The sequence below is a fragment of the Lissotriton helveticus genome, chromosome 2_1, assembly GCF_964261635.1.
Source record: "Lissotriton helveticus chromosome 2_1, aLisHel1.1, whole genome shotgun sequence".
NCBI classification, from domain to species: Eukaryota; Metazoa; Chordata; class Amphibia; order Caudata; family Salamandridae; genus Lissotriton; species Lissotriton helveticus.
In genome coordinates, this window is record NC_136059.1 from 513,135,860 (window position 1) to 513,159,188 (window position 23,329).

General features: G+C 43.7%; 1 protein-coding gene across 1 annotated transcript in view; it reads right to left on the minus strand.

Moving 5' to 3' along the window:
* Positions 1 to 23,329, minus strand: part of LOC144820131 (A disintegrin and metalloproteinase with thrombospondin motifs 6) — a 463,746-nt gene that overhangs the window by 112,525 nt on the left and 327,892 nt on the right. The window contains exon 11 of the mRNA XM_078677765.1: positions 2,395 to 2,599. Within this exon, the coding sequence (XP_078533891.1) occupies positions 2,395 to 2,599 (205 nt within the window). The remainder of the gene's footprint in view (positions 1 to 2,394; positions 2,600 to 23,329) is intronic.

Genomic DNA, 23,329 nt, shown 5'->3' on the forward strand with positions numbered 1-23,329 from the left:
GCCACATTGTATGATTTCTTCTTAGAAAATTGTTGTGGTTTTAGTAGAAAGGTATTAGTGCTTCTGGAGTATCTGTTGCCACGAGATAGTACCAGTTTCTGTGCCAGGTAGCTCGGAGAATTGTGGTGAATAGCCTTGTGTGTCATGCATGCGATTTTGTGTGGGGATGCTACAAATTTGGGTGAGGTTGAGGTCTGAGAGGAAAGATTTGAGGCTATTGACTGCTGAGTCATTGAGGTCATTCCAATGGAGGTTGAGGTCCCTGAGGAATATTAGTGTGTTTTGTTGTCCTGTATTGGTAGAAACAATGTCCATGAGATGTTCAATAAAGGTGAGGGTATCCCCTGGGGGGTGGTAAAAAGTGCTTCTGTCTCGAGGAACACCTTTCCCAGTGCCATGCCTCAACCTCATTAAAGTACACTGCCCTTTGCACTGCTCTTCTCCTATGCACACTGTGCCTTCATCCTTCACAGGGTTTCTCTTGAGAGAGTACACTGTGATGCTCCTCTCCTGAGAACATTGCGTGTCCGAACCTTCACAACATTGATTTTCAAAGCAATCACATTGTTTTTCTTTTCTCCTGCCCGCATCGTGGTTCCGCCCCTCTGACCCTGCTACTCTTCAGAGAGTACGCAGTGCGCTACTATTCTCATTAATTTATTGTCTCCATTTCTTTAGTGCGCTCCTTCTGTTCGCATCTTGTCTCTATTCACGATGCTCCTCTTCCCTTGGGTACACTCTGTGTCATGCTCACTGCTTCTCTTCACTTGGGTACACTGCGTCTCATGCTCACTGCTTCTCTTCCCTTGGGTACACTGCACCTCACGGTCACTCCATGTCGATGTCCTTGTTATTCCTCTGTGGTATACGAGGGAGGATTAGAGTGGCAATCCTTGTGCTGCAATGTGGCCGTCGCGGATTATTCCTGAGGTTTCCTGCTCCTACCTGAAAACAGATTGTCAACTGGTACTGTGATTGGTGGAGATTTTTAGGTCATTCAACACCTTTTGTATATACTTTAGTATATACTTATATGCGTATGTACTTTGTAGGCTCCGAAGATCAGCCCTAGGACTTGTCTGCTTCCACTTAGGGGCTTTAGAACTATGTGAACTTTACCCCTGCTACTCAGTGGTAAAGTGCCTCTACATTTAAACATGGTCGAATTGGTATATTCCTAATAGGTATATTTCAATTACATACAAATCCCTAGTACATGGTACAAAATGTACCCATGGCTTGTAAGTTAAATGTCACTACTAGGCTGCAGCACCTATTGCGCCATCGACTACAGTGACAGTGCAAAACATGGCTTCAGGCCTATCCTGTATAGCCTGACTGTAGCAGTGTAAAAGCTGCAATTTAACCTGTCAGCATAAATCCTTTGACAGATAAAAACCACCCTTTAAAATATTAATAAGTCACCCCTATGTAGGACGTGTAGTCTACAAGGAAGGGTTCATAGTATTTAAAGTCGGACATGTAGAAACCTAACATTGACATGTCCTTACAGTGACCAGCACCCTTAAGCTCTGTTCACTGTGGTAGACCCACCTGTCCTTTATAGAAAACCAGAGTATTGATTAAAATCATAATACAGTGTCTTGGGTATGGATGGGACTTCATAGAACAATAATTAAACAACTATTTTCAATAGTTAAGTTAATAAAATACAAATCTATGGGGGAGGGGAATTTGTAATAAATATCAAGGAAACATACATTTAAGAAAATTACTTTTTTCCTGGGGACTAATTTGCATTAGCTCTCAAACTCTTTCCAGCCAAGGATTAGCATTTGAATAGGTGTGAAAAAGGTGTGAAATGCTTCTCAGAAGCAAACAATTGGCAGACCTGAATGACCAGAGATGACCCCTCTGATCCTAACATAATAGGCAGGGTGAAGGCTGAGACCATCCTTTTTGACATTACAGTGTCAAATCCTGCTTGAGTTTTCAAATCTTGCTTGACTTGTCTGCTACATTTACTTGTAACACTTTGGTGTGTACTTGAAAGGCAGAAAACAGGACACCAGGACATATCTTGTGTAGCCACTCTCTGATTGCTGAAGGACTCTGATTTATCTTACCAGACTTCTGTCTCTGGGTTTAATATACAACACTATAACATTCACCAACTAAAAGAGTACAATCCCTGCCCCTGACTATTTGTATTATATTATGGATGACACAAAATGAACTTCACATCTATTCCTACTTAGGAGACTGAAACAGACTTTCAATATGTTTTCTAACCTATTGGAATAAAGAAATAGCTTTAAGATTCCTGGATGCCAAGCATACTGGCATTCCACCTGAGCATGAATAGCAAGGGGAAAAACTGATGATTGATACTAAGCTTGTTAAATTAACGGATATCAAACATAGTGTCCTTACTTCTGACCAGTCCAAAGCAACCCACTGAGGTGGGCATGATTGGTTATTGCAGGGTTCCTTTTCGATGGGTCTGTGGGTCAAACAGCTGATGTCGTCCAGGGACTCCTCCTCAGAAGGTCCAATCTTTCTGATGCACATGACTGTCCTTGTTCGCATTCCTCCATCACAGGTTTTGCTGCAATCGGACCAGTCGCCTATAAACCACCTAGGATGAGAAAAAACAGGTAAATTCAGCCACTCACACCACAAACATGACACAGTATATTCTAAAACAATGAAGCACTTTATATATCAAGATATATCAAGTAGTTAAAGTCCACTTAGTAACATAAAATGTGCTGGATGACACCACTGACCAAGAGTACGCCATTGCAGCATTTTGTTTTCCTTGTGAAAATACCAAATTACTAACGCAGTAGCATCAGTTTTTATCATAAGCGGTTCTCAACATTGTCGTCAATTTCAGAATCCTGCACTGTTGGAAAAGAACTATGGAAGTGATTTTACAAAAGTTAAGGGCAATAAAAGTGTGAAGCGTGACCATGGTCTGCCACAATCAATCAATCAATCACAGAATTTGTAAAGTGCACTACACAACCGTGAGGGTCTCAAGGCGCTGACGGGAGGGGGGGTGGCTGCTGCTACTGCTCGAAGAGCCAGGTCTTGAGGAGCTTCCTGAAGGTGAGCAGGTCCTAGGTCTGCCGCAGGTGGGTGGGGAGGGTGTTCCAGGTCTTGGCACGGAGGAAGGAGAAGGGTCTGCCTCCGGAGGTGGTACGCTGGATTCATGGGGCGAGGGCAAGGCTGGTGGAGCAGAGCTGGTGGGCGGGGGTGTAGAAGTTGAGTCTGTTGTTCAGGTAGGCAGGTCCGGAGTTGCGGAGTGCTTTGTGTGCGTGGGTGAAGAGCTTGAAGGTGATCCTCTTGTTGATGGGAGCCAGTGAAGGTCTCTGAGGTGGGGGTGAGGTGGCTGCGTCGGGGAAGGTTGAGGATCAGGCGGGCTGAGGTGTTCTGGATGCGTTGTAGTCACTGTAGGTGTTTGGTCGGGATTCCGGCGTAGAGTGCGTTGCCGTAGTCCAGCCGGCTGCTGACGAGGGCTTGGGTCTTCTGGTTTCGATCGGGATCCACTTGTAGATCCTGCAAAGCATGCGGAGGGTGTTGTAGCAGGAGGAGGAGACGCCGCTGACCTGCTTGGACATGGAGAGGGAGGAGTCGAGGATGAATCCCAAGTTGTGTGCGTGGTCCGCGGGCGTCGGTGCTGTTCCTAGTGTTGTCGGCCACCAGGAGTCGTCCCAGGCAGACGGGTTAGGGCCGCGGAAGAGGACTTCCGTCTTGTCCGAGTTCAGCTTCAGGCGGCTGCTCCTCATCCACTCGGCGACAGCCTTCATACCCTCATGGAGATTGGTTTTGGTGGTATGCAGGTCCTTGGTAAGGGAGAAGATGAGCTGGGTGTCATTGGCGTAGGAGATGATGTTCAGGTCGTGTTGGCGGGCCACTTGTGCGAGGGGGGCCATGTAGATGTTGAACAGTGTCGGGCTGAGGGATGAGCCCTGGGGGACACAGCAGATGAGGTTGGTTGCTTCGGATCGGTAGGGTGGGAGGCAGACATTCTGGGTTCTGCCAGAGAGGAAAGAAGTGGTCCAGTCCAGGGCTTTCTCCAGAATTCCGGCTTCTTGGAGGCGTGTTCTTAGTGTCTGGTGGCAGACCGTGTCGAAGGCGGCTGACAAGTCCAGGAGGGTGAGGGCTGAGGTTTCGCCGTTGTCTAGTTGGCGTCGGATGTCGTCTGTGGCGGCAATGAGGGCTGTCTCGGTGCTGTGGTTCCGTCTGAATACGGATTGCGACGGGTCTAGGATGTTGTTGTCCTCGAGGTGGCGGGTCAGCTGTATGTTGGCGATTTTCACAATGACCTTCGCCGGGAAGGGGAGCAGCTAGATGGCGCGGAAGTTCTTGAGGTCCTTGGGGTCCGCTTTGGGCTTCTTGAGGAGGGCGTTGATTTCGGCGTGCTTCCAGATTTCCGGGAATGTTGCTGAGTCGAAGGAGATGTTGATGACCTTTCGTAGTTGGGGTGCGATGGTGGTGTCTGCTTTGTTGAACACGTAGTGTGTGCAGGGGTCTGCTGGCGGAGTGGATGGAGTTCATGATCTTTCGTGTCTCGTCGTCGTTGACGTGGGCCGAGGAGGTCAGCTGGTTGGTGCTGGTGGAGTTCGGGGTGGGGCCTGTCGTTGTCGGGGCTGGCGGTATGTTGAAACTGTCGTGGATGTCGATGATCTTGCGGTGGAAGAAGGTGGCCAGTGAGTCGCACCACACCTGTTTATAGACCTTCCTACGCTAGGAGAACTGAGATAAAACATCTTGGTAGTCAGGATGATGGATTTGTGTGTGAGAAATTTTGAAGACTGCAGTAAAATTAGAGAAAGTTTGAGCTACTGAATAAGTAGCTGCATCACTCCAGTGTGTATCTTTTTAAGGATTTGTCACTTTCATAACTGAATAATATGTTGTTCCTATCCGGGGAGGGTGGAGGGGATTCATGGTCAGAAGTTGGGCACCAAATCCAAGAATTACCACTGACACTTTGCATTTCAAGATGGAAGTTGCAATCTTAACTAATGTCTACAGATACAGATAGAGGCCCTGAATTTCTCCATAGTACGCAGCTTTTCCAGTTGATTCACTGATAAATTACCCCTAAACGAATTACGATTGATACCAAAATATTGGAAAATAAATATTGTGTGACATGAATACTGTATCAAAATAATTGTAGAACAGAATATCTAAGGTAAGCATATAGGTTTTTGATATATAATAGTTGAAGGTTTTTGGAAATCCTTCCTTTCTACTCTTCCTCTGTGCTAAAACCAACATGTAAAATCAATGTGTGAATTTTATAAATGAGGGACGTTAGGGCCTGGTGATTATTCCAATTAACTGATTTTAAAATGTATCGTTAAACACTATGTCTGATTTTAATTGTATATTATGTATGTTCCTGTGCACTTTTATGGTTGAATTTATTTAGATTGGATGAAGTTGGTACTGACCAAGTGGTATATAATATCTTTTTATGGATATTGTTATATTTAATATTGTTTGCTTTAATATAATTAAAATAAATATTGTTTTCTAATTTAATATATATTAGTTAGTATATTGTTATTAATGTTTGTTAGTATAACGTTTATGAATTTAATAAAATATATTTTGCCATTTTAAAAGTGTAGTTTTTAAATGTATAATATAGTGGATTGTTCGTTTTGTAGGCGAATAGGGTGAGAAGTTCATTAAATTATAATTAACTTAATTTTAATGGAAATTGCTTATTGTTAATTAACTATATGATTATTAATTATGTACATACTTTATTGAAATGTTATTTTATTTAGATTTCATTTGTTTATTTTAATTCATATTGAATTTTTTAAGTAAAACATGTTACTAGTTTAGATTTTAGTAGTGGGTTATTGGGTTTGTAGGGCAATAGGGTGGGAAGTTAATTATATTTGAATTAATCTAATTTATATGTTAGCTAATTTGTATTGTAGATGAAATATTTAATAGATTAATATTGTTTAAATTGCTTTTTTTTGTATAATTCTTCCATATTGAATTATGTATACTTTTTAATTATGTATTATTTTAAAGATGCATTTTACTTGATTCATTTAATAACTTATTGTTACATTTTTCTTACTAATATTGTCAAATATAATTTTCTATTTTTCTAGTTTAGTTGTTTAATTTACATACTGTTTATATTACATTTTTTTAAAATATTTTTTATATCTTTCCACTTTTTTAAAGTTTATAATGTATGCATGTTTATTTCAAATATGATTTAAAAATATTGTTGTTAGGTATTTCAAGGAAATAATTATGAGTTTCAATGATGTATGCAATTCTTACGAAGTACGACACTTTCCCAACTGAACATACATTGGAGTGGGGATAGTAAATCTAACCCCTCCAAAGTTGAGCACTGGAATAGTAAATCTAAAATTGTCCATACTTCTGCTTAGTTTGGAGTGACAATACTAAATCTAACACCTCCATAGTCCAGCACTTTCCCTACTATTGGTTAGACTGGAGTAGGAATAGTAAATCTAGCTCTCCAAATGTAATTACTTTCCCTATTGTTGCTTAGACTGAAGTGGGAATAATAAATATGTCAACTTTGAAGCTCAACGCTTTCCATGCTGTTGCTTAGACTGGAGTGGACATAGTAAATCGAACCCCTCCAAAGTCCAGAATTTTCTCTACTGTGGCTTAGACTGGAGTTAGAATAGTATAAGTAACCACTTCAATGTCCAATACTTCTCCTACTGCTGAGTGGGAATGTAAATCTAACCTCCTCCAAAGTCCAACACTATTTGTACTGTTCTTTAGACTGGATTGGGTATATTAAATGTAACCCCTCCGAAGTCCAACACTTTTCCTACTGTTGCCTAGACTGGAGTAGGAATAGTAAATCTAATCCTTCCATACTGTTCCTCAGACTTGAATGAGATTACTAAATGTAACCCTTCTAAAGTCCAGCGCTTTCCCTCATGTTGGTTAGACGGGAGTAGTAAACCTAACCCCGCTACAATTCAACACTTTGGTAGTGTGGAAGTTGGAATGGGTGTATGCAAGATTATATGGGGGTGTGAGTGAATGGGTCAGCGATTCTGTGGATGATGCCATCAGTGATGTCATTTGAGATGTCATCAGTGATCTCACTGACCATGTCATGAGTGATGTAATATGTGAGGTCATAAGCATCGCATTGCAGGGCGCAAGTTATAGTTAGCTCAGCTAACTAGAACTGCTGAATTTCTCTGGTTTTGTATGAGTGAAATGTCAGCCTAACTATAACATCTCTGTAACCTCTGTTTTTTTCAGTTAATATATATATATATATATATATATAGCGCAACTCTACACTCACATTGAGAATTCTCAACTCCTGGATCAACATTAATCTGGCTTTCGGAGTGGTCACAACACTTATTTGGCACTCACTCACGTTAAGGATGACATTTCAAAAATGCTTGACCAAAATGAATCTTGCCTCCCAATCCTCCTTGACCTTTCTTCTGCGTTTGACACTGTTAACCACAACAGCCTCTTATCCATTCTTGCGCACAGGATGGCCCTCTCTGGTCCGGTTCTGCAATGGTGTTCGTCTTTCCTTCATCACAGATCCCAAAGAGTCAAGGTGAATCAATCTCTTGCCCAGCCCTCGGCAGTTTCCATGGGGGTCCCACAAGGGTCTGCATTATCTCCCATACTCTTCAACATTTTCTTGGAACCATTAGCTAATGCACTAAACTCCACGACATTCTTTTCCATATGTTTGTGGATGACTTGCAACTTTACCTAAAAATCACCTCCTCTGAAAACTTCACATCACTCAACACTACCCGGATGAATACTCAACACTGGCTAACTGAGAACTAACTCCTGCTTAACACCTCTAAAACGGAATTCCTTCTCATATCTCCTAATCACACCCCCAAGATAGACCTCTGGATGAAGCATCTCACAGCCTTTAACTGCTAGCCCCACATCATTGATTCAGTCAAATCTCTTGGAATCACCCTGGACAGGCACTTGAACATGAAGAAATTTATTACTGAGGTGTGCAAGGGTGCTAATCACCAGATTAGGATACTTAGGAATCTCAAGCCATTCCTTCCACAAGTTGATTTCAAGCAGGTGGTGCAATCGCTTGTTTTGCCGAGGCTAGACTAAGGCAGTGTTACGCTCTGTGGCCTCCCTAAATATACCTTGGCCCCACTAAGGGCTTCCTTGAATACTGCTGCAAGATTGATTACGGGTACACAAAAAGAAATGCTTACATATCCCTAGTCTTAAAATCACTAAATTGGTTGCCCTACGAAGCAAGAATACAGCTAAAGATTGCTTGCACGACTCACAAAGCCCTCCATTTCAAAACCTCCTGTTACTTGGTTCAAAAGCTTGAATTATCTGGAGGTGGTAGACTATCAAGAAGCACAAACTCATTCCTCTTAAACCCACAGATTTTTCGCAAAAAGAAAACGAGTCACAGAGCTTTCTCAGGCTCTACCCCAAAGATCTGGAATTGTCTCCCACCAGAAGCCCGCAGAATCTCCTCCACAGTTGCTTTCAAAACGGAAGTAAAAATAATCCTAATTAACAAGTAGTTGCCTTAATTGGTCATGGACCATCTGTTTTCACTCTATTGGACTTACACTTTGAAGCAGAGAGTCGGCTGTTATACTTCTATAAGTAATTGTTTGTTCCTCCCCCAGTTCGCTATTGTACTAGCTTAATCTGTATGTTCTTTGATACCCCCTTTGTCATTGTTCTTGCTTGCATACTTAATTGACGCTTGTCTTTCCTTTAGTATTTCCTACCTTCCATATTTTTTTTAAGATATTCTTTAATATTTTAAACCAATGTTCTCATCCACGACATATTGACTCGATATTTTGAATGTTTTCAGTATAAGCATAGAAACACAATGGTTGGTAAACAATATTTTTGACACAATATTTGTGTCTCTCAATATTTTTGATCACAATATTCTGCCCCACAACCTTCCAGGGCTTAGGTCACTCTCACAATTAGGAACACGTAGTAAGGCACAATAGCAACAATGCAGAAAAAGGATTTTAATAACCATTACTGTATTCCCAGAGCTGATAAACAACTGATGTATTAACAGTTCAAGTTTGTGGAGTTTAGCAAATGAAGAAAACAAGCAAAAAAAATGATATTGCTTAGTTGAAGTAAACTCACACTGTTGTAATTTAGCAATGATTAGGTTAAGCATTAGCAGAAGACATCTTGTATATAGAGACTATCTTGTCCGTTTACAGACTCCATTTTGTATTTCTCTCTGCCATTTTGTTTGCCATGTGCTCTCTATGTGCTCTGTCCTACCTTCCTGTCAACTGCTCTTGAAATCTGCCTAGAGACAAGATATATTTAGTCTTCTCTGTTTTGCACATGCTCAGTTGAGTATACAGCTGTCTCCAACTTGTAACTGTCAAGATGTGCCCACCAGAATTAGCTGTCAGCCCCTCCCACTTGTTGCTAGCACACTCTCTGTATGACCTTATATGTATTTCAAACCAGCATTCTATACCTTGTACCACCTTCATTTGAGCCCCTGTGTGGGTATAAAAGGACCAAGCTCCTTCCAGTCAGTGTGCTACCTCATACTCTACCGAAGGGTGTTGCGTGAATGTAGTTCCACCTCATGAGGTTTAATAAACTCTGTTTTTTCTATTCCAGTTTCTGTGTCAACTTCTTGCTATTGGTCTAAAGACTCTGTGGAGAGAAGCGTGAATCCCTTGCACTGGTAGGCCTGGCTGAGGCTTGCTACACCACAAATTGGCGCTTCCAACGAGGGGCTCATCGGTGACTCAGATGGCCGAAGGAGTGGTCGAGACGAAGGATTGGAATCTCGCTTTGGACGTGATCACTGCCGGAGGAGACCCGAGTCTTGGCATTCACGGCGTTTTCTCTTTCTTTCTGATCTGCTCCGGTCCTCGACTGAGATCTCTTCTGTTGATTCGCTGTGCAGTGACCGTTTGGTCGATTTCAGAACTTGGCAGTAGGAACCTGGACACCATTTGACTGGTAAGAGCCGTTTTGCGGCACTTGCTGTAGGTTTTGACGCCTTGACTAGTAAGTGTTCTATGTATATATATATATATATATATATATATATATATATATATATATATATATATATGTGTGTGTGTTGCAATACATATAGGCAGATAATGAGGAGATTTTTCTCTATTTAAGATTATTTGAACGGCGCAACATACGAAGAGTACCTTAAGTGCTACTTTTTGATTATAATACTGCATATTTTGGACTATTTTTGGCAACCCTGTCTCCAGCACACTTCGTAGGATGTGTTGATTTTGTAGTGGTACCACATTGAAACTCGATAAAGCACAACCAGACCCCCCCGGAGGGGACGCCTAATAGGGACATGTATATTAAGTATGGTATTTCGTCCATAATGTACAGCACGTTATGGAACAAATATACCCGTAAGGATCCTGAGTTGCGTTGGCCTATGCATGGGTCATTTGATTTGCGAAAGATTCAGTATGTGGAGCAACGGATGTTAAAGTGAAAGGCTAGGTAGAACATGTTTGACTGTGTGCGTATGTGGCAGAAAGAAGTGCGTGAGCGAATGAAGCGTGGGCAGGCCTTGATTGAAAAAGAACAACATAAGAGTGTGCATGCAAAAGCATTAGAAATGAAAAATAAAGAGATGAAAGAAATTAAAGAAAGGGAAAATAGGGAGCGCCAGTTACAGGTAAATGGCCAATACACTGTTCATAGGCCTCTTTATCCTATTCTTAATAAACCCCAAGATGATTCTCTCTTATTAGATCGTTGTCCACCTCCGTATACTCTTCCTTCTGCTCCTGATGAATCAGATGAGTACTCTCCTACGGAGCAGGATAAAATCCGAGATACTCGCTCAATGTTAACTACCGAACGTTCCTCTGAGATTCGATCTGCGGCGCGTAAAGCTGATTGTAGTACTATCACTGCTTCTGAACTTCTAGATACTAATAAGAATTTGTCGGAAAGGGAACAAAAATATTTCACCGAGATATTTGCTGCAGAGGTTCTGGAGCAATTTAGGAAATATTCGGTGGAAGTCGAGCCAGATGATATAGCAGCTGATTGTAAGCAATTACGTGAAGGTTCTTTTGTCTTCTCCCAGGTGGCTGACACGATCAGACGCTTGGTTGAACTACGTGATGAAGCAGTCCGTTTACGGGAGGAGAAATAGGCAGCAGAAGCAGCTTCACAAACATCTCGAATCAACATGGCACGAGCTCCGACGCTCGAAACAGATAAGAATGTTGTAAATGTGAAACCTATGCGGGAAGCCACACCTTTATATGTTCCTCCTAAAGGAACAGGTACAAGTGATGATAAGACTTCTGTCGACGCGAAAGGGTACTTTATTTATAATTGGGTGTACACTCCTTGGAATAGAGCAGATGTTATGGCTCTTAAAAATGCATTGCCCGTTCCACGAAAGAATCCAACAGCCTTTTATGAAGAAATTGAGGGTGCCGTTAGCTCTTGCATTATGACTTTGTCTGATATTGATTTTGTTTTTTGGATTAATATTACGGCCTGATATGTGGAGAACTGTGCGTAAAGTTGATGATCGTGTGGTATTTGGGGCATTGTGGACAGATATAGAACAGATCTTCCAGCAGCTATATTGGTTAAATTAAAGACGATTATTCACCCTAAAAAGATAGCTTGGACTATGTTAGCGTCTTGTAAGCAAAGATAGATGAATCAGTTTCAGACTTCCTCACACGCTTTGAAGAAGCATTCCACGATTTTAGTGGCCAGTCATTGACAGATGACACGGGTAGGCATCTGTTTGACGATAAATATGTCACAAACCTTTTGCCAGAAATAGCTAGTCGCCTAAAGGCGAGTGAAAGTTCATGGACTACCTCCTCTCCGGTTTCTCTCTTAACTATGGCTCAGTATTATGAACGACAAGAATTAGATGCTAAAAGTAAGGAGGATAAAAAATCTAAAGAGTTAAAAACAAAGGTTATGATGGCTAAGGCTTATGGGCCACCTTTTAGAGGTAATAATAGAGGTGGACGTGGATCTCATGGTTCGTCTTTTCCTCCCTATACTTGTCCAAATTTGTCTATTGATCAGTGTGCGTATTGCAAGAAATTTGGACATTGGCTTTCTGACTGTCCAGTACTGCGTGCTCAGCAGGGTTTACGTGGTCGGGGACAAATGAGAAATCGTTCAGGATATTCAGGGCCTAGAGGAAACACAAATGCTCGTGCTAGGTTTGATGTTAATGCACGTGGACAAGAGGGGTCTAATACTTTTGACAGACGGACCCAATATCGAATGTACGACTATGAGCCGTCTGATTTGGAAGATTCTGCTTATGCATAGGATTGCCTAGGATGGGGTAAATAATCAGTTGAAGTTCCAGTAGATTAGAGGGGTCCCTATTTTACAGCACATGTTTTGGGTTCTACTGATCAGTTTCTGGTTGATACAGGAGCTACTCGTAGCGCCTTGTCTAAACACTTGATTCCAAGGGCTCCCCTGTCTGGCTTAACTATTACATTGATAGGTTTCGATGGAACATCTTCCCTTAGCCCATTGTCACAGCCACTTGCACTTCATGTTGATAAGTTTACTGCTCCATGTCCGTTTTTGCTTTCCCCAAACACACCAGACATTATTGTGGGTCTTGATATGCTCAAATATTTCAGGGCTACGATATGATGTTCTCCGGAAGGAGTACGGGTTATTTTAAATGACAACCACCCCATGATTGAGAGATCCTGTATTGTTAAAGAGGATATTGCACTAGCTTCACTCCCTAGTACTTGGTGGGCTACTTCAGACACCGATGTAGGACAAATGGTTATTCCACCAGTACATATTAGTGTCAAGGAGGGTGCTTTACTGGGGGGCGCTAGAGGGCGCACAAACGGAATGGCCGCACTGAGGTGAAGCTCCCGTTACCTGGTCACTAATCCTCCATTTATCCTGGTCAACCGAAGCAACTTGGAATTCTCCTGACCGCAAAAGTGAAGAGAATTCTGTGCCCCACCCTCGGTGAAACTTTCACACTGATCTGAGGCCGTTAACCCCGGATTAGGCGCCTGCCTGCACTGACCGGGATTGACTCTGGAGGGGTGAGAGGCGGCGTTCGTGGCGGCGAGACACAGAAAAGACCACGGCTCGCCTCGTGGGCGCTAGGCCGAGGTTGGGAAGCGGCGCGCAGCGAGGAGGCCGCCATTGCCACCCGCGTGACGAAGAGTGCGTGAGAGTGGGACACGGAGTAACATCCCGCGCTCGCAGTTGATACTGAGGGTGCACAGGGGCAGGAGGGGGCCTATACGTGCTCCATGGACAGAATAATGAAGGACACTTCGAACAGCAGAGGTTGCACCTGTGGTAATGTACTCCAGGCCCCGCCCCTCTCACCTGACAGGGCCCTGTGGTTGGATATCTGAGGGGCTCATGGGGGAGGAGCGGTTGTGTAGCGCTCTAGAGTTGTCCCCCAAAGGGTGTTCCCCAAAGTTGGACCATATACTCTTGATGTTTGGGGAGTTGTTTGTGGGGTGGAGGGAGGGTGGGTGGGAAGAAGATGCTGGCAAAGTTGGGTTGCTTCAGTGGGTGGGGGTAGGGGGGTCGGGCCGAAGACTAGGGTCGAGAACTATCTTCTGTGCAATGACGGTTTGTATGTTGGCCGGAAGGATGAATGAGGGGAGGGAGGGAGGAGGCAAGGAAGTATGTGTGGACGGTTGGGGGGGAATAAAGTTCACTGAGCAGTTCTACAGTTCTGGAAGGCATATGTTGTTTTTGCTATGTAGTCTGCGGTATGGCAACATGGTTACAGGTTTTGCAGATGGAGCGATAGAGCATGAGTGGGTACGAGGTGGTGTGCGTCGGTTTCGGAGGCACTTATACACATGTGAGGTAGAGCGCTGGCATTGCGGGACGGGACAAGTGTGCTGAGTTGAATATACTCTCTTGGAATGTGAGGGGGCTTAATGATGCACGCAAATGTCGACAGGTGCTGGCGTACTTAAATAGACAGCAGACTCACATCGCGCTGTTGCAAGAGACACACATCCCTCCCCAGTCACAGAGTTTTTTCGCTGCTCGCTGGGCATCGAATCGCACATTCTCCTCAAACTCATCATACACCAGAGGAGTTGTTATACTGATCAAAAAAGATAGGGAAGGCACACACTTTACATCCTATACCGGCTCCTGGGCACGATTGGATTATTACTTACTGTCTAAGGGGTTGATGGTAGGAGTGGAGCGGGTGTTGCATCTTCCACGTACATACTCCGACCACTGCCCAGTGAAACTTACACTCAAGGTACCTGGGCTGGATAGGCCAAAGCCTACCTGGCGGCTACAGCCAAGGGCTCTGTTGGACCTGGTATTTCATACGGAGCTGGAAGAGGAAGTTAAAGATTTTTTTGTGAGGAACAAGGGGTCTGTTGATAGCATTGAAATTATCTGGGAAGCATTCAAGGTTACTATACGCGGTTTTTGCATGTCTAAAAGCTTCGGGGTCCTGCGGAATATCCAGCATACTCTGAAAACTTTGGAACGCGATCTGAAGGCGCTTGAGGATCGCATGGTGGGGAGAGGCGGGGGGACACTGCAGAGTGAATTCAGAGTTAAACTGTCCACTTATGAGGAAGAGGCTGCTAGGGAAGCTAAATTCAGGGGGCGGCACTGGGTGGCGCGACGGTATGGAGAAGGGGAACGCCCGGGGAGAATACTTGCGGAAATTACTAGAAGCCCCAGATTCACTAACACTGTACTGGAGATAGAAACTAAGAGGGCGGGCTAACACACGACTCAGAGGGGATCTTGGCGACTTTCAAGGCGCACTATGAGACCCTGTATGCCACCCAAGGGACTGATGAGACGGATCTGGAGGGATTTCTGGGAGATGTGGCTTCATGCTGGCTAAGGAACGTGCATAGACAGTTCCTGGGCGCCCCATTAGAGACGGAGGAGATCCGGGAAGCAATAATGTCTTTGCAGAATGGGAAGGCGCCGGGGTCAGATGGCATACCAGCTGAATTCTACAAAAGTTACGTTGAGATCATGGCGCCTGTATTACGTGAATTATACGAGGAGTGTCTGGAGACAGGGGCTCTACCCTCCTCGATGAGAGAGGCGATAATAACATCGCTTTTGAAACCTGGGAAGCCCCCTCAGAAACCAGACTCGTATAGGCCCCTATCGCTCATTAACTGTAATACTAAAATTCTTGCGAAAGTGTTGGCCACCCGACTAGCATTACTCATGGATAAAATAGTCCTCCCGGATCAATCAGGGTATATTCCGGGGCGCGCTACGACACACAATTTAAGCACCCTCTTCTCCCTCATACAGACGATCGCACCTGAACTCCCGATAGCGGCAATTTTCCTAGACGCCACAAAGGCATTCGATTCTGTGGAGTGGCACTATTTGTTTGCAGTGCTACAGAGAATGGGGTTTCCGCCCATCTACGTGACGTGGCTCAAGTTGTTGTATTATAAACCAACAGCTAAGATAGTGATAAACGGCCACATGTCATCGGCTGTGGAACTCACCAGAGGCACACGCCAAGGGTGCCCTCTCTCCCCCTTGCTTTTCGCCATCGCAATAGAGCCGCTGGCGGCTAGGTTGCGACAGATACATAAGGATAAAGCGTTCCGTTGTTACCAGCGGCAGCTGATAATTTCGCTATACGCGGATGACGTAACACTGTATGTAAGGGACCCAGAACAGAACCTTAACTCCCTCCTTCGAGAATTTTTGGTGTTCGGGCGGCTCTCGGGGGTTAATATAAACTGGGGTAAATCACAATTCTTCCCCCTCACGAATGCAGTCACTATAAATTCTCCTTAGACTTCCCATTAGAATGATGCGACGACAATCTGTGATACCTAGGTATACAGGTGTCAAGGAATCGAGAGAAGACGCTGCGCTTGAACTATGGCACGGCGATTACCAAGCTAGAGGATAAGATCACACGATGGATAGCGCTGCCGCACTCGTTGGCGGGTAGGGCGTCGCTGGTGAAAATGGTGGTGCTGCCCCAATTCCTATACCTCTTCCTGAATATACCTTACTACCCTGGTGCCAATTTTTTTAAGACGCTGCTTTTTGCGCTGCTCCGACTGGTATGGGGTGGAAAACAATCTCGCCTCCGGTGGGCAATTATCACGCAGTCCTACGGTAAAGGCGGGTTTGACATTTGAGATCTATTATCTGAGTGAGCAGGCTCATTATGCGTACCACTGGATGTCGCCCACGTTATACATGCCTCAGTTGGCGGTTGAGGACTGGGTGGCTTGTCCGCTCCCTCTTAGCGGAGCGATCCACGGCCCCCTGGAGGCAGTGGAGACTCCCTTCACGATGGTTACATGTACAGTGGACGCTTGGAGGCGCATAGCCCATAAGTTGGGAGTACATCTCTTGTACTCGCCGCGATTACCCTTCGTATACCACCCTGGCTTGATAGTGCTGCAAGAAGTGGGATTTCAGAACATGTGTCAGCGGCTGCGAATTACAACATGGGGAGACCTCTTTGAAGGTGGGCAGTTTCGGACGAGGGAACTATTTTTTCAGGGTTTCCCTCCCACCCCCTTGGAGATTTTCTTGTATGTCCGCCTCTGGCAGGGGATGCGGATGGCACTCCCAGATTTGCCCTCGGAGCCAGCAATTTTTTAGCCATTGCACATTCCGCTTAGCTCTCCTGATGGGAAACACTTAGTATCGAAATTGTACAGGACAATCAGGGAATGCAGGACAGGTGTGGACAGCACCGCTTGTACCAAGTGGTTGATGGACCTGGGACAGGAGATATCTGATGCACAATGGAAATATTGTTGCAGTATCACGGAAAATATAACAGCTAGTTGCAGATTTAGAGTTATTCACTATAAGTTCCTACAACAATTCTATTACACTCATGCCACGAAATATCGCTTTCAATTAGCGGACAATGATAGGTGTATGAGATGTAAGAGTCCTGGAGCGGGGTTCATGCATTTGGCGTGGGAATGCCCGACTGTGTATGAATATTGGACCCAAATACATCAGGCACTAGAGAGAATGCTGGGTGTTAGCATTGCAATGGATCCCTTGTTGATGTTGCTGGGGTACACGATGTGCATTCCCAAAAAGGCGAGAACATTTGTGGATATCGCTTTCCTGATGGCGAAACATAGAATTGCCTGCAGGTGGGGAAGAGGGAGAGCCCCGAAGTTCAAGGATTGGTTGCATGATCTTATATACTGCCAGGAGCAATCTGCTATTGATGCGGAGCTATTACCAATGTCCTCTAGGCCGAGGGATATATGGGGACCCGTGCAGATGTACTTGTTAAATGATGTGGAGAGCTCTACTGGGCCTAATGAAGATGATCCCCCGTGGAGAGCCAGTGCTGTGACCCTGTGGCTGATGAATCTCTTGTGACATTGACTTGTAGTACAACTGGAGGAGAAAATGATAATGATGCATATCCTTATTATGTTGTCTTGTATAGCTATGTGCGGACTACTTGGCATCACAGATAATGGGCATCTCAGATTCCCCCTCGAAGATCAACCTAGCATCAATTCACGAGTTGTTACTTAGACTCTGCCACGCCCCGATCCCCCCTTAGCTGCATGCACAGTGATTCTATCTGAATTGACTTATGACTCTATATCTGACGCATACCGTTGTGTGAACCTGTACTCAGATGTGAAGTGATTTCATGCATAAAACTACAAAATAAAAGTTTAAAAAAAAACATTTAAAAAAGGAGGGTGCTTTACTGCCGAGATTGTCTCAGTATAAAATTTCTCAAGAAGGAGAGGAAGCACTTACACTTATTGTACAAGATCTGATTAAGGTGGGGGTTGTGGAAGAAGTCACTTATAATGTTTGCAATTGGCCAATTCTTCCCATTTTGAAAAAAGATGCTGACACTAAGATTTATAGATTTAGCATCGATTTGAGAGAAGTCAACAAGATTGTAGTACCATAGTACCCTGTAGTGTCTGACATAACGACATTGCTTACCCTGGTCCCTCCAACAGCAACTACATTTTCAGTAGTGGATTTGAAGAACGCTTTCTTCTCGATTCCTATTCATCCTGATAGTCGATATTTGTTTGGTTTCACTTTGAATAACAGATCATACAGATTTTGTAGAGTTCCTCAAGGGTACACTGAGAGTCCGAGTATTTATAGTCAAGCCTTAAAAAGACAACTCGATTCCTTTATTTTGCCTGAAGGAGTGGCTCTCATACAATATGTCGATGACATCTTGTTAGCAGCTGATACACCTGAGCAGTGTGAAAAATGTACTTTGTCCTTACTTTCTTTTCTTGCTACACACAACCATAAAGTATCACGGAAGAAATTGCAATATTGTAGACCGAAGGTAACCTATTTAGGTCATCTTCTGTCTAAGGAGGGACGTGCACTGACACCAGATCGCATTCAAGCAATTTTAGACACTCCAGTACCTTCCACCCAGAAAGATGTTTGTGCATTCATTGGTTTGACTTCTTTTTGTAGGCAATGGATAATGGGTTTTTCACACATTTGCTAGCACTCTTGACTAAGAACACTCCGATTCCTCTTCCTTGGATAGATGAATGTCAAAATGCTTTTCGTCAGTTAAGACAAGCTCTTTGCTCAGCACCAGTGTTAGGCACACCAGATTACTCGAAGGCCTTTACACTCGATGCACACGAGAAATATGGATGTGCATTGTCAGTTTTAGTACAGACACACGGTGACAAGCAGCATCCCTGTGCATATTTTTCTGCAGTTCTTGATCCAGTTGTTCGTGCGTTGCCGGAATGTTTTCGTTCAGTTGCAGCGACAGCTGTGTCTATACGTCAGAGCGAAGGGATAGTTTTGTCACACAAACTGTTGGTGCTAGTACCCCATGCAGTAGATGCCCTTTTGAAACAGACCAAGACACAGCATTTAACTAGTGCTCGCCTGACTGGCTACGAATTGACATTGTTAGCACCTCATATTACATTGAAGAGGTGTGCAACACTAAACCCAGCCACCTTGTTACCATATCCTGCGACTCAGTCTCAATCAAAGGAGCCTCACGATTGTATATTCCTTACTGAGGAACAAAGGGTTGCATCGATTTGCAAGATACGCCCCTTTCAGATGTAGATGGGGAGCTGTGGGTGGATGGGTCCTGTTTGAAGTTACCAGATGGCACAACCTCAGCTGCATATGCAATCACCACACTCGAGACAGTAGTGGAAACAGCTCGTATACCACAGAAGTCGGCTTAGCAGCTGAACTAATAGCTTTGACACGAGCGTGTGAGCTTAGTACTGACTTATGTGTGAACATTTACACGGATAGCCGCTATGCTTTTGGAGTGGTTCATGATTTTGGCCTACACTGGAAGGAAAGAGGCTTTCTTACATCCCACAGGATACAGATAATGCACGGAGAATTAGTACATAATCTCTTGACTGCACTTACATATTCGAAGAAAGTTGCCATTATGAAGTGTAGCGCACACAAGAAAATCATTGACAAAATTGGACAAGGCAATGCCTTCGCAGATCGTGTAGCCCGCGAAACTGCAATACAACGAAGCACTACGTCTTTGTACGTAATAAAATCACAAGTTGAGCGCTGGCATAATGCTAGAGAGGAAGTATTAGATATACAGAGATCTGCCTCTGTGGAAGAACTTGAGCAGTGGTCCAAAGAAGGAATGTTAGATGATGAGGGTTGTTGGCGTAACAAAGAACTGAATAAATGGAAATTGCCTGCAGCTTATTTACAACCTATGGTTCAAACGGCACATGGGCTGGCACATGTTGGAGCTCTAGCAATAACCAAATTGCTTACACAAGTCTGGGAGCATCCTGAAATTGCCAGCACAGCTAAAAGAATAGTACAGTCCTGTTTGATCTGTTGGCAGTACAATCCTGGAAAAGGGACACAAACTCCTACAGGAGGGTTTGCTACACCAACAGCACCTTTTGAAGTTTTGCAGATGGATTACATCCAACTTGAACGCTCCAATAATCTAAAATACGTCCTAGTGGTGGTATGTGCCTTCAGTAAATGGATAGAGGCATATCCTACAAAGGATAATACTGCTCTTACTACAGCAAAGGTGCTTCTGAACGAATATTTTCCTAAGTATGGTCTTTGTAAAATTTTGTGGAGTGACAACGGACCTCATTTTATTGGGCAAGTTGTTGAGTATGTCCTGAAAGGGTTAGGGATCAAACAGAAATTCCATACAGTCTTCCACCCACAATCAGCAGGATTGGTGGAAAGGTATAATGCTACCTTAAAATTGAATCTGGCGAAAATACTGACTTCAACGTCCCTAAAGTGGCCAGATGCATTGCCTTTGGCACTGTTATCCATAAGATCAGTACCACACTCACGATCAGGTCTTACACTGTACGAGGTGGTATTTGGAAAACTAATGAACATTTGGGGAGTTCCTAAGCCACGCCCCATACATGATGTACCTTGTGTTCTGTTGAATGATTATTTGGCACAGTTAACGGACAGTTTGACCTCTATTCATCAACAGGTTCGAGAAGCTCTTCCTGATAGATCTACAGGTGAGGCCCATGATCTCCGTCCCGGTGATTACGTAATGATAAAGGTCTTCGACAGATCGAACAGCTTGGAGCCGAGGTGGCGAGGCCCGGACCAGGTGCTGTTGGCTACAAGGACAGCAGACCGACCATCGAGAAATTCTGGAGACGGAGAAAGGCCAAGCTATCTCATCTGATGAGTCTACGGAAGTCTTCCCGGACCACACGATTCCTGGAGCATTGCGATACAATTTGAGACCGAGAAAAGAATCTGCAGTTTTGAACGAGACTGATTGAGCTACCGCCCTGGGTTTCTTAAACGGAGAGCCAATGAGGCAAAGTGGGGGGGATCAGCATTGCATTAGTGTAGTGACACATGTCTTGGCCCGTGGTGAAGAAATCAACGGCTACCCAAGGGAGAAGAGCTCCAATGATTGCTTTCAACAGGTTCTTAGAAAGATCGATCATCGCTGTCATTGAAATGAACAACAAGAGAATCATTTGTGCTGTAGGGTTTGTTGTTGCCTTGATGATTTTGGCAATAACCACTTGGTTTATTGAGAAAGCAGTTCCTGCTCGACAGCTTTTTGTTGCAACTACTCCAGCTCCACTGGAGCATCGTTACTATACTCTTCCTTATCATGAGCAGAAACATTGACAGTCCTATCTGAATAACACATTCATCGAGATGTTGCATCATACCCATAATGCTACAAATACTACCAATTGTTGGGTATGTGGGATGATACCTGCACACCAGAAGAAAGGAGGAACGCCTTTTATTCCTCTACCATTTTCCCATAATGGCTCATGTCAAGCTTGGTATGCCCTTTTGTTTGCTTTCGGAAAGCCCTCAGTAGGTGGAATCATTTTTCGGTTGAATAAAGAATGCTACCAAGATAAAGATAGCTATCCTCAAGCCAAAGGGACTAAATGGGAATGGGAAGAATACCAACCAGACAATATTTCGACACCATATGTCTTCACAAATGTGAGGAATATGAAGAACATTGGACCCTTTGTGATTTCTGTAACTAGAGCAAAATGAGATTTATGTATTGGCAGTGCTAGGAGAATTCCCGTTGGGTGGTCCGCGGTATGTTACATATCATTTTGGTTACCCCCGGTGTTTTTAGCACCTGCATCATATCATCTTGACCTGAAGTTGTACAATGATATTTCTAAGAATAGATACAAACGAACAATAAATACAGATGAGATCGACCAGACAGATACCACTTTGCAGTAATATGTCGATTTCAATTTGGGTTTGTTCTTCTTTGTGGGTGCTGCATTGAATAGCAGAAAAATCAGACGATTGACTTGTGTTGTGGAAGCTGTCACCAATCAGACAGCCATGGCACTTGGGAACATTACAGAAGAACTGCAAATTGCAAAGAATTGTAGCACTCCAAAATAGGATGGTGCTCGACGTGATTTTGGCTGATCGAGGTGGTGCATGCCGCATCATCGGTATCAGTTGCTGCATCTTTACACCTGACTGCTCACCTTCAGTTTATGATGCAATCTCTAAGTTACATAAGATTGCTGCAGACATTCACCCAGAGACTGGTACATGGACATTTTCAAACTGGATATGGACACTCTTTGTTACTTGGCCGGTCCTGATTTTAAGACGTGTCGGGTGGAGGCTTTCCGCCCAACATTGTAATTGACCCCTAAGTATTTTAAATGACGTTGATCTGCATACAGATCAGTGAAGATGATATAGCAGAAAGGAAAACTACTTGGAGGTAGCATATTCCACCATCAACTAATAACTTAAAAGGGCTATTTAATGAGCTTGATAAAACATATGCAAGGGATGTGGTTTTCAGGATTTGTTCAAATATTAGGTAGAAAGTAATTTCTGTGTGCACAACAATGCCCAATTTACACAGCATGTGTTAACCTGTTAACTCGTCGTCTGGTACTTTATGACCACCTTCTTAAAATCAGCATTTCATGGGTTTCTGAATGTGAATAGTAAAAATTTCCAAAATCCAAATACTAAAGACTAGGCTAACATTTAGGTTTCATCTGAGTTACATGATGTTTTCAGCATTACAGAGTTAAAAAACAACAGATGAGCATTGTTTGGCAATCCTGAGACTGGGAGAGATTGAGGGAAAGCATATGTAGCTTGAACAAACAGACTAAGGAGATGAAGAGACCGTCCCCAGAGACGTCTTACAGGTCCGTAGTGGTTTGCAAAGGAAGCATTTTGTACTTTCGCTGAGTTGAAAAACTACTTGTTGAGCTGATCCCCTCAAACAGATATTCACCTGCCTATACTGCCTAATGATCGTATGAGCCAGAAAACACCAAACAAAAACAAACTGCTTCCCACTTGGAGGTGAGAAGAATGTGTCCTGCCCATCTAAGTTAGTAAATACAGATGTGTTTATTGCGTGACTGTAACATTTTATCTTCCTAGCAAAACAAAAATAATGTAATCTGTCTGAACAGTTTGTAACTTCAAGTGGGCTTTGCATGACAGAAGATTGATAACTGAGTTAGGTTATGAAAAACTGTCACCACTACTTGCAGGAGAATGTGGGGCCCTGCATGAACAACTCATTCTTCAGACACTAACAGAAGAGCATCTTTGGTACAAGTAGGAGTGTGAATAAGAGTCAGAGACTAGGACTCTTCTTCTTAGCAAATTCTACTTTACCTAGGATGAGGGTAGAAAATATGATGTCCTAAGAGACCTCCATATTTTGCTGAAAATAGCATTTAATATTCACAGGTGATATTGGTTGGCAGCTTGATTAGTGTCTGTAAGAAACATTAGAGTCATGGTATTA